We start from the raw sequence: 12459 nt of genomic DNA, 5'->3' as shown, positions 1-12459 counted from the left end.
TGGGGTCATTGTCCATTTGGCAGATCCATTTGCAACCAAGCTTTAACTTCCTGACTGATGTCTTGAGATGTTGCTTCAATATATCCACATCATTTTCCTTCCTCATGATGCCATCTATTTTGTGAAGTGCACCAGTCCCTCCTGCAGCAAAGCACCCCCACAGCATGATGCTGCCACCCCGGTGCTTCACGGTTGGGATGGTGTTCTTCGGCTTGCAAGCATCCCCCTTTTTCTTCCAAACATAACAATGGTCATTATGGCCAAACAGTTCTAGTTTTGTTTTATCAGACCAGAGGACATTTCTCCAAAAAGTACGATCTTTGTCCCCATGTGCAGCTGCAAACCGTAGTCTGGCTTTTTTATGGCGGTTTTGGAGCAGTGGCTTCTTCCTTGCTGAGCGGCCTTTCAGGTTATGTCAATATAGGACTCGTTTTACTGTGGATATAGATACTTTCGTACCTGTTTCCTCCAGCATCTTCACAAGGTCCTTTGCTGTTGTTCTGGAATTGATTTGCACTTTTCGCACCAAAGTACGTTCATCTCTAGGAGACAGAACGCGTCTCCTTCCTGAGCGGTATAACGGCTGCGTGGTCCCATGGTGTTTATACTTGCGTACAATTTTTTGTACAGATGAACGTGGTACCTTCAGGCGTTTGGAAATTGCTCCCAAAGATGAACCCGACTTGTGGAGGTCTACAATTTTTTTTCTGAGGTCTTGGCTGATTTCTTTTGATTTTCCCATGATGCCAAGCAAAGAGGCACTGAGTTTGAAGGTAGGCCTTGAAATACATCCACAGGTACACCTCCAATTGACTCAAATTATGTCAATTAGCCTATCAAAAGCTTCTAAAGCCATGACATTTTCTGTAATTTTCCAAGCTGTTTAAAGGCACAGTCAACTTAGTGTATGTAAACTTCTGACCCACTGGAATTGTGATACATTGAATTATAAGTGAAATAATCTGTCTGTAAACAATTGTTGGAAAAATTACTTGTGTCATGCACAGAGTAGATGTCCTAACCGACTTGCCAAAACTATAGTTTGTTAACAAGAAATTTGTGGAGTGGTTGAAAAACAAGTTTTAATGACTCCAAACTAAGTGTATGTAAACTTCGGACTTCAACTGTAAATACATAAAGCTGTTGAAGAAATAACTGCAGTGGAGAAGGCTGGAGCCAAAATGTAGTCATTTCTTATAGATGTCATTGGAAGAGACCACCTGCTGCCATCACCATCCTACCTGTTTCACCTCCCCCAGCTTGACCCCAATCTGACCCTTCCCCTCCCACCATCACCACATCCTACACCCCATCCCCTCCACAGCACTATCCTTCCTTCCTTCCTCCACCTCTAAGTGTTTGTTAGCCTAACAGACCAATACAACCCAAACTGGTCCATACACAGGTTGCATCTGTTTCAGTGTGAAAACTTTTCTCACTGACCGTAAAAGGACAAGTGAGGACAGAGAGAAGTCAACAGCACAAAAACAGTGGCTTTTCAGTCCAATTAATAAAACATGACCAATTGGATGTTATGGAGAAAAAATAAAATAATCCGCTGCATGATAATATGTGTTGGGTTATTCAATATCGAACGCAAGAGGAAGAAACTTTTGGAATTTAATATGTACGTACTCTGGGGTATAGGAGTAAATAAAACAATAAAACACTACACAGCATAATTCAGAGAGAGTTTGAGGGGAAATAAACGGTTGGAAACTGACTAATTGACTTAAGCATGTTTATAATTATATAAGTGGCCTAGCAGTAGTGATTAAAGTGCTATGGGTTAGATGGAATGATACATGTGCAAATGTATTTGTGACCGGAGGCAAAGTACAAAGGGGGCCTGTCTCTGAGACAGAATGTTTCCATAAGGGTGAGATAGGAGGCATTTGATAGAGCTTCTACATCTGCCATTGCTTGCTGTTTGGCTGGGTTTTCTGTATAGCACTTTGTGACATCTGCTGATGTAAAAAGGGCTTTATAAATACATTTGATTGATTGATTGATTGAGCTAGTAACATGAATAAGTGTCACGAATTCAGCCGAGGCTGCCCCTCCTCCTTGCTCGGGCAGGTTTCGGCGTTCGTCGTCACCGGCTTACTAACCACTACCGCTCCATTTATCATCACTCCATTTCTCTTGTCTTGTCAATCACACACACCTGGTACTCATTCCCTCATTAGTCTGTGTATAAGTGTTCCCTCTGCCCCCTTGTCCTTTGTGAGTGATTGTTCGTTGTGAGAGTGAGTAGCTCAGTTCAGCTACTCTTTAGTTGTATGCAGCCAAGGTTGATTTTCCCTTGTGCTAGTTTCGTTCTGTCGCTTTAAGAGTACATTATTGTACACTGAATAAACTCTTGATTTCGGTGTTTTACCTCCTGCGCCTGACTCCGTCATTCACACCTCATCACAGAATCACTCACCCGCTATGGAGTCAGCGGGAGAAGAGCGCACACCTGGAATCGTGGCAAGGGTCCAGGAGCATGCCACGAAGCTGGCCAGCTTGGGGGAAGCGATGGATCGGGTTCTTCAGGTCGTCCAACGCCTGGAGAGAAGAGGAACCGATCTGTCGAGACCAGCTGGCCAACCGGATCCAGCCACCTACATCACAGCACCCGGAGGGATCCAGATATCCCGACCTCGGGCGTTCGATGGGACGCCGGCTCTATGTCAGGGATTCCTTCTCCAACTGGAGCTGTACTGCTCCAGTGTCAGGCCGGCGCCATCAGATCGAGAGCAGGTGTCCGTCCTCATTTCCTACCTCTCGGGGAAAGACCTGGAGTGGGCCAACGCGGTTTGGAGAGAAGGAGGAGCCGCGTTGGAGGACTACAGAGAGTTCGCCCGCCTATTTCGGGCGGTTTTTGATCACCCGCCCGAGGATCGAAATGCGGGTGAGCATCTGGTCCACTTGAGGCAGGGGACGAGGATAGTACAGGAGTTCCGGATCCTGGCAGCAGGGTCCGGGAGGAACGAGCAGGCCCTGATCAACCAGTTCCGGTGCCATCTACGGGAGGACGTCCGACGGGAGCTAGCCTGCCGTGACACCAGTTTGTCTTTTACTGAACTGGTGGACATGGCCATTCGTCTGGATAACCTGCTGGAAACCAGAGGACGTCCTGGAGGTGGTCTGCCCGTTCCCGTCCCGACCGACGCGGATCCAGAGCGCATGGAGCTGGGTGGTACCGCACACCGAGAGAGCGGAGGACGACAGTGCCAATCGGATGGCACGAAGGGACATTCCACCACACGTTGTCGTCAGCGCTCTTTTGGGTCAGGAGGCGGCCGGCAGGGCACTCTCGCATCACCCCAGGTATTGAGCACCCACTCTTGTTCAGAGCCCTCTGCTGAGCACTGTACTATACCCATATACTTCCTGATCACATGAGAGTTCCCCAGTGTAAGGCACTAGTCGATTCAGGCGCAGCTGGGAACTTTATGGACAAAACTTTCGCACGCTGCCAGGGCATTTCATTAGTTCCCCTATCCATTCCACGCCCCATCAGAGCACTTGATAGTCGACCATTAGGGTCCGGGTTGATAAAGGAAGTCACGGTACCAGTCACCATGATCACACAGGAGAAGCATTGTGAGCAGGTAACTTTTTCCATCATTGAGTCTCCTGCTTTCCCTGTGGTGTTAGGTATTCCATGGCTAGCACTCCACAACCCCACTTTCTCATGGCCGCAGAGGGTTCTCACGGGGTGGTCGCGAGAGTGTCAGGGTAGGTGTATGGGTGTTTCCGTTGGTGCAACCACGGTGGAAAGTCCAGACCGTGCCTCCACCGTGCGCATTCCCCCTGAATACCATGATCTGGCACAAGTCTTCTCTAAAAATAAAGTGACTAATTTACCACCTCATCGGGCGGGGGATTGCAAAATAAACCTTCGGGTAGACGCTGTACCTCCCAGAAGTCATGTGTATCCCCTGTCGCAGGCGGAGACGGAGGCTATGGAGACATACATCACCGAGTCCCTGCGCCAGGGGTACATACGTCCCTCCACTTCACCCACCTCCTCGAGTTTCTTTTTTGTGAATTAGATGGCGGTCTGCGCCCGTGCATTGACTATCGACCACTGAACAAGGAGACTATTAGATTTAGTTATCCTCTCCCCCTCATTCCGTCAGTGGTTGAGTCATAGCATGGAGCGCGCTTCTTCACTAAATTAGATCTCAGGAGTGCGTACAACCTGGTGCGTATCCGAGAGGGAGATGAGTGGAAGACAGCATTCAGCACAACCACAGGGCATTATGAATACCTGGTGATGCCCTATGGTTTGATGAATGCTCCCTCAGTCTTAAAGTCCTTTGTGAATGAGATGTTTCGGGACATGCTTGGTCGCGGTGTAGTGGTCTACATCGACGACATCTTGGTGTATTCCGCTACGCGTGCCGAGCATGTGTCCCTGGTTCGCAAAGTACTGGCCCGACTGTTGGAAAATGAACTTTATGCTAAGGCAGAAAAGTGTACGTTTTTTCCAGCAGTGAGTCTCCTTCCTCGGATACCGCATTCCTATCACAGGTGTGGAGATGGAGGGTGACCGCATTGCAGCCGTGCGTAATTGGCCGACTCCAACCACGGTAAAGGAGGTGCAGCGCTTCCTTGGCTTCGCCAACTATTATCGGAGGTTTATCCAGGGCTTTGGCAAGGTCACAGCTCCCATTACATCTCTGTTGAAGGGTGGGCTGTCCCGGCTCCGCTGGTCTGCTGAGGCTGACAGGGCCTTCAGTAACCTGAGGGAACTGTTCACCTCGGCCCCGGTACTGGCCCACCCCGATCCATCACTACCGTTCGTAGTGGAGGTGGATGCGTCCGAGGTTGGGATGGGAGCAGTCCTGTCTCAATGCTTGGGCACGCCACCCAAGCTCCGCCCCTATGCGTTCTTCTCAAAGAAGGTCAGCCCGGCGGAACAGAACTACGGCGTTGGTGATCGGGAGCTGTTGGCTGTTGTCCGAGCTCTGACAGTGTGGAGACATTGGCTCGAGGGGGCGAAACACCCATTCCTCGTCTGGACGGACCACCGTAACCTGGAGTACATCCGGGCAGCGAGGAGGCTGAACCCTCGCCAGGTGGGCCCTATTCTTCACCTGGTTTGATTTCACACTGTCATACATTCCAGGTACGAAGAACGTGAAGGCAGACGCACTGTCCAGGCTGTATGAGACAGAGGAGGGGCCCAGAGACAATACCCCCATACTGCCAAACTTCTGCATTGTGGCGCCGGTAGTATGGACGATGGACGCGGATATAGCGCAGGCATTACGCACAGATCCATCTCCACCGCAGTGTCCAGCTGGGCTGCAGTACGTGCCTGCGCTTATCCGTGATCGTCTGATCTACTGGGAACACACGTCACCCTCCTTTGGTCACCCAGGTATCGGTCGTACAGTGCGCTGCCTGACCGAAAATTACTGGTGGCCTACCTTGGCTAAGGACGTATGTTTCCTCCTGCTCAGTGTGCGCCCAGAGTAAGGCACCTAGGCACCTCCCAGCGGGTAAGTTAAAACCCTTTACCAGTTCCACAATGACCATGGTCTCATTTGAGTGTTGATTTTTTAACTGATCTGCCTCTCTCTCAAGGGAACACCACCATCCTGGTCGTTGTGGATCGCTTTTTGAAGGCTTGCCGCCTCCTTCCTCTGCCCGGTCTCCCCACGGCTCTGCAAACTGCGGAGGCCCTGTTTACACACGTCTTCCGGCATTACGGGGTACCAGAGGATATAGTGTCTGACCGAGGTCCCCAGTTCACGTCAAAAGTCTGGAAGGCGTTCATGGAACGTCTGGGAGTCTCGGTCAGCATAACCTCTGGGTTCCACCCTGAGAGTAATGGGCAGGTGGAACGGGTTAAATCAGGATGTGTGTAGGTTCCTGAGGTCCTATTGCCAAGACCGGCTGGAGGAGTGGTCGGTGTTCCTGCCATGGGCAGAATATGCCCAGAACTCTCTCCGCCACTCCTCTACGAACCTAACGCCATTTCAGTGTGTTTTAGGTTATCAACCGGTTCTGGCACCGTGGCACCAGAGCCAGACCGAAGCTCCTGCGGTGGATGACTGGTTTTGGCACGCGGAGGAGACGTGGAACGCTGCCCATGTTCACCTCCAACGCGCCGTACCGTCGTCAGAAGGTCAACGCTGACTGTCACCGCAGTGAGGCCCCCGTCTTTGTACCGGGGGATCAGGTCTGGCTCTCGACCCAGAATCTGCCCCTCCGCCTGCCCTGCCGGAAGCTGAGTTCACGGTTTGTAGGGCCGTTCAAAGTCCGGAGGAGAATCAACGAGGTCACATATAGGTTATTACTCCCCCCTGATTACCGTATTAACGCCTCGTTTAATGTGTCTCTCCTCAGGCCGGTGGTGGCTGGTCCGCTCCAGGAGTCTGAGGTGCGGGTGGTCCCTCCACCTCCTTTGGACATCGAGGGGGCGCCGGCGTACTCTGTCCGGTCTATCCTGGATTCGAGGCGCCGGGTGGGGGCCTTCAGTATCAAGTGGAGTGGGAAGGGTACGGTCCAGAGGAACGGTGCTGGGTCCCGGTGAGGGATATCCTCGATCCCGCTCTGCTGAGGGACTTCCATCGTCGCCATCCAACTCCCCCTGCTCCGCGCCCAGAGGCCGTGTCGGCACGCTGCTGGAGCTGCACGTCGGGGGGGGGGAGTTGGATGGCGACGATGGAAGTCATGAATTCCCTCCTCCTTGCTCGGGCAGGTTTCGGTGTTTGTCGTCGCCGGCTTACTAGCCACTACCGCTCCATTTATCATCACTCCATTTGTCTTGTCAATCACACACACCTGGTACTCATTCCCTCATTAGTCTGTGCATAAGTGTTCCCTCTGCCCCCTTGTCCTTTGTGAGTGATTGTTCGTTGTGAGAGTGAGTAGCTCGGTTGAGCTACTCTTTACTTGTTTGCAGCCAAGGTTGATTTTCCCTTGTGCTAGTTTCGTTCTGTCGCTTTATGAGCTACATTATTGTACACTGAATAAACTCTTGATTTCGGTGTTTTACCTCCTGCACCTGACTCCGTCATTCACACCTCATCACAATAAGTATACTTCAAGCTAGAACCCAACAAACCAAAATAAAACGTTTCCGTATTAAATATCAGAGATGAACTCTAAGGGGATGTGATTGCCTCAGTGGTGAATGCAGAATACTGTAAGCTCTCCTTCCCAATAGCGTAGCATAAAAATTACTGATTAACTATAAAAAATTAACAAAACTACTAAGGGCCTCCCGAGTGGCGCAGCGGTCTAAGGCACTACATCGCAGTGCTTGATGCGTCACTACAGACCGTGTTCGATTCAAGGCTTTGTCACAACAGTCCGTGATCGGGAGTCCCATAGGGCGGCGGACTCCTTGTGGCGCACCTGCAGGCTGACTTCGGTCGTCAGTTGAATGGCGTTTCCTCCAACACATTGGTGCAGCTGGCTTCCGGGTTAAGCGGGCGGGTGTTAAGGAGCGCGGTTTGGCAGGTCATGTTTCGGAGGACGAATGACTTGACCTTCGCCTCTCCCGAGCCCGTTGGGGAGTTGCAGCGATGAGACAAGATCATAATTGAAATTCGGATAAAAAAGGGGGTAAAAAAATAAAATACTACTACAACAAACAGGATATGCTTGACTGTGTTTAAACATGTTTGCTGTGCGTTCCTGTGTGTGTGTGTGTGTGTGTGTGTGTGTGTGTGTGTGTGTATATCCAGTTTCAGGCAGTGCATCGGCTGTTTGTGCTTTTCCCTTTCACTCCATCCATTCCCATTCACCCCCACAACCATCCATCCCCTGTACAGCATGTCTCCATGCAACCCCCCTCTAGCCAACTAGGGGTGCTGCAACCCCCTATAGCCACAACTAGGACTCACCAAGATCCTTAGAGCCTTGACTTTCGCTCGCCATCTCTCCCATCCTCACCAGTGCCTCGAAGTAGCCCTTTGCAGCAAATGTGACACCTGGAAACATGGAAGCATTGGCCGTCAGATCAGGGGCGGAGTGGAAATATTGGACATTAAAGTAAACTTCACCCCAGCATCCCTCCCCTATAGCTATAGCCCCAGTCAGTTAGGATAGGGGGCTAAAGGATACCATAGGCTACAATGGAAAGAGCTAATGCTACTATAGACTACAATGGAAAGAGCAAGGCTAGTACAAAGTACAAAGGAAAGTTATATAGCAAGGCTACAACAGGCTACAATAGAAAAGGCTACAGCAAGGCTACCACAAGCTACAATGGAAAAGGCTACAGCAAGGCTATCACAAGCTACAATGGAAAAGGCTACAAGCTACTACTGGCGACAACGAAAGGAGCTAATGCTACAACGGAAAGAGCTAATGCTACAAGAGGCTACAACGGAAAGAGCTAATGCTACAAGAGGCTACAACGGAAAGAGCTAATGCTACAATGGAAAGAGCTAAAGCTACAAGAAGCTTCAATGAAAAGAGCTAATGCTACAATGAAAAGAGCTAATGTTACAAGAGGCTACAATGGAAAGAGCTAATTCTACAAGAGGCTACAATGGAAAGAGCTAATGCTACATTAGGCTACAATGGGAAGGGCTAATGCTACAAGAGGCTACAATGGGAAGAGCTAATGCTACAAAAGGCTACAATGGAAAGAGCTAATGCTACAAGAGGCTACAACGGGAAGAGCTACTAATACAAACAACAAGAGGAAAAGGAGAGGAAAGCACTGAAAAAGAGAGCGAGACAACTACAGGAACTACTGATGGATAGAGTGGATGCTGGATGGAAAGAAGAACTGCAAACCAGAGAAGGTAAAGCAAGGGAAGACCAGGGAAGGCAAGATAGCCCGGTCTTCAATACAGAACTTTAAAAACAGAATATGACAACCTGCCTAACCAAACTTTCAAGGTGGTTCAATACATAGGCTACTGCTCACTGCATTGCAAATGAAGCCACTGTACCGTTTCTCATACAGAGTGGCAGTGAGAGACATTGGGTGGCTACGACCTCTGTGTCTCAGGTCTCAGTCCAGGGAACACACAGCAGGCATGGCTCACCTGCACAGTCCTGCCACGGGCAGCTAGAAGCAGTGAATGGTAAGTAACGGTGATTAAGACCAGGTCAGGGGTCAGTCAACTAGGGAGTGGTAGTCATAATGAGGGGAAAAGATGTCCAATAAGGGGCGAGAAAGAAAGAGAGCGAGAAAGAGAGAGGAGCTGACTGAGTCTTAACTTGAACTGATCCAGTCTATCCCCCTCTCCCCTGAGGATCGTTTCTCAACCCATTTCCTCCCTTAATCCTCCCTTTATCAATTCTTCTTTCCTTTCTCTAACTTTATCAGAATCTTTATCTTGAGGTCACTCTGAACTAATAACAGCCCCCTGTCTCCAGAACCCAGGACCTAAAGCCTACTGCCCTGTAGCTGGGTTCGCTCTGAAACAGACTGATTACTTCCAGGAAGAGAGACCCTCTCTCGGCTCTTTCTGAGCCCAGCTTTGGTTAAGTCAGGGTGCGATAGGAGAGTGCGGGTGAGGGGGGTGGAAGTGGATGAGCTGGTAGAGTGGGTGTGGTAAACCCTTGCGTGGATGGATGGGCCACTTAGCGATGTCCACAGAAATCCCAGCCAAGGCGGATAGAGCGAGGGGCGGCAGAGTGTGGTAGGCCAGGTAAGGCAGGATTAACTGGGACAGGATTTTAGAGCTTTACTGTTGGGGTGTGTGTGTGTGTCTTCAATAAAGAGGATTACGCCTCTGATATGAAGCAGATAGTCTACAGAATGGAGTTGAGACACGACATCCATTCCCCCCACCTATTCCAAAGTAAATTAAAACACTCTTAAGGAGGAGTAAAACCGGTATAAACCAGATCAGCTGCAGTTTGATGTGTTTAGTTCTCGATCCATCTTCAACTCCCCTCTTCCAAATCCACCCCGTTTCTCTTCCTCTCTCTCCTCCCCTCTACTCCTTTATCAAATCACTTCACACTCACCCTCTTTCTGTCTACTCTCCTCCATCCCTCCATCCCTGTTGAGAAATCTCTCTCCGCCCAACCTTCAACATGATGCCCAGTAGGGTTGTCCCACCCTCTATCTCCAGTCCCAAAGCTAAACAGAATACCTGGCTAAATACCGGTCAAAGCATTGCATCCTATTCAAGCCCTGCAGCCACTGCACACTATCCTATCCTCCAAAACCAAACACTCCTCGAAACCGAACAAACAGCATCTCCTCCGAGGAGAACTGGAAGCAGGCAGCTCTCTCCCTAGACTGAACCATGATGTCAGTCAACAAAGCTCCAGGGACCTCCAAATCCAGCCAAGCATCACTCATTGTTCACTGTTGCGATTTATGAGTTTTCCTTCTTCTCCTAAGAGCAGAGGCAGAACTGGCATATTTACAATTCCAGTTAGCGTATGGAGGCCCACAAGGTGCCCTGTGGTGAGTTGAATGCTGGCTGTGCCCTTGCGCCTGTGAGAGCCAGAAATATTGCTTGTTTGTAGGTGACCAAATACTTATTTTCCACCATAATTTGCAAATAAATTCATTAAAAATCCTACAATGTGATTTTCTGGAATTTTTTTCCTCATTTTGTCTGTCATAGTTGACGTGTACCTATGATGAAAATTACAGGCCTCTCTCATCTTTTTAAGTGGGAGAACTTGCACAATTGGTGGCTGACTAAATACTTTTTTTCCCCACTGTATCCTGTCTCTCTCCACCTCCCGCTGTCCCTGCTCCTCTCTCCACCTCCCTCTGTCCCTGCTCCTCTCTCCACCTCCCGCTGTCCCTGCTCCTCTCTCCACCTCCCTCTGTCCCTGCTCCTCTCTCCACCTCCCTCTGTCCCTGCTCCTCTCTCCACCTCCCGCTGTCCCTGCTCCTCTCTCCACCTCCCGCTGTCCCTGCTCCTCTCTCCACTTCCCGCTGTCCCTGCTCCTCTCTCCACCTCCCTCTGTCCCTGCTCCTCTCTCCACCTCCCTCTGTCCCTGCTCCTCTCTCCACCTCCCTCTGTCCCTGCTCCTCTCTCCACCTCCCTCTGTCCCTGCTCCTCTCTCCACCTCCCGCTGTCCCTGCTCCTCTCTCCACCTCCCTCTGTCCCTGCTCCTCTCTCCACCTCCCTCTGTCTCTGCTCCTCTGGAGCTGGAGGCAACACTACATTAGAGGCTATTAACCTACAGCTGGAGGCAGCACTACATTAGAGACCAGTAACCTACAGCTGGAGGCAACACTACATTAGAGACCATTAACCTACAGCTGGAGGCAGCACTACATTAGAGACCATTAACCTACAGCTGGAGGCAACACTACATTAGAGGCTATTAACCTACAGCTGGAGGCAGCACTACATTAGAGACCAGTAACCTACAGCTGGAGGCAACACTACATTAGAGGCTATTAACCTACAGCTGGAGGCAGCACTACATTAGAGACCAGTAACCTACAGCTGGAGGCAACACTACATTAGAGACCATTAACCTACAGCTGGAGGCAGCACTACATTAGAGACCATTAACCTACAGCTGGAGGCAACACTACATTAGAGACCAGTAACCTACAGCTGGAGGCAACACTACATTAGAGACCATGAACCTACAGCTGGAGGCAGCACTACATTAGAGACCATTAACCTACAGCTGGAGGCAGCACTACATTAGAGACCAGTAACCTACAGCTGGAGGCAGCACTACATTAGAGACCATTAACCTACAGCTGGAGGCAACACTACATTAGAGGCTATTAACCTACAGCTGGAGGCAGCACTACATTAGAGACCAGTAACCTACAGCTGGAGGCAACACTACATTAGAGACCATTAACCTACAGCTGGAGGCAGCACTACATTAGAGACCATTAACCTACAGCTGGAGGCAACACTACATTAGAGACCAGTAACCTACAGCTGGAGGCAACACTACATTAGAGACCATGAACCTACAGCTGGAGGCAGCACTACATTAGAGACCATTAACCTACAGCTGGAGGCAGCACTACATTAGAGACCAGTAACCTACAGCTGGAGGCAGCACTACATTAGAGACCAGTAACCTACAGCTGGAGGCAGCACTACATCAGAGACCAGTAACCTACAGCTGGAGGCAGCACTACATTAGAGACCAGTAACCTACAGCTGGAGGCAGCACTACATTAGAGACCAGTAACCTACAGCTGGAGGCAGCACTACATTAGAGACCAGTAACCTACAGCTGGAGGCAGCACTACATTAGAGACCAATAACCTACAGCTGGAGGCAACACTACATTAGAGACCATTAACCTACAGCTGGAGGCAACACTACATTAGAGACCAGTAACCTACAGCTGGAGGCAGCACTACATTAGAGACCATTAACCTACAGCTGGAGGCAACACTACATTAGAGACCATTAACCTACAGCTGGAGGCAACACTACATTAGAGACCAGTAACCTACAGCTGGAGGCAACACTACATTAGAGACCATTAACCTACAGCTGGAGGCAGCACTACATTAGAGACCAGTAACCTACAGCTGGA

At 50.0% G+C, this 12459-nt stretch overlaps 1 protein-coding gene across 5 annotated transcripts in view; it reads right to left on the bottom strand.

Annotated features, from left to right (window-relative positions):
* Positions 1-12459, bottom strand: part of LOC121547732 (brain-specific angiogenesis inhibitor 1-associated protein 2) — a 148250-nt gene that overhangs the window by 91459 nt on the left and 44332 nt on the right. For 4 of the 5 annotated variants that reach the window (XM_041859145.2, XM_045209897.1, XM_041859144.2 and 1 more), the window contains exon 3: positions 7854-7940. The exons of the other annotated variant lie outside the window; for it this stretch is intronic. In XM_041859145.2, coding sequence (XP_041715079.2) covers positions 7854-7940 — 87 coding nt within the window. The remainder of the gene's footprint in view (positions 1-7853; positions 7941-12459) is intronic. 5 annotated transcript variants of the gene reach the window in all.

The sequence above is a fragment of the Coregonus clupeaformis genome, chromosome 31 (genome assembly GCF_020615455.1).
Source record: "Coregonus clupeaformis isolate EN_2021a chromosome 31, ASM2061545v1, whole genome shotgun sequence".
NCBI lineage: Eukaryota > Metazoa > Chordata > Actinopteri > Salmoniformes > Salmonidae > Coregonus > Coregonus clupeaformis.
Note: the sequence above shows the minus strand (reverse complement) of the source record. Positions and strands in the feature narration are given on the sequence as shown.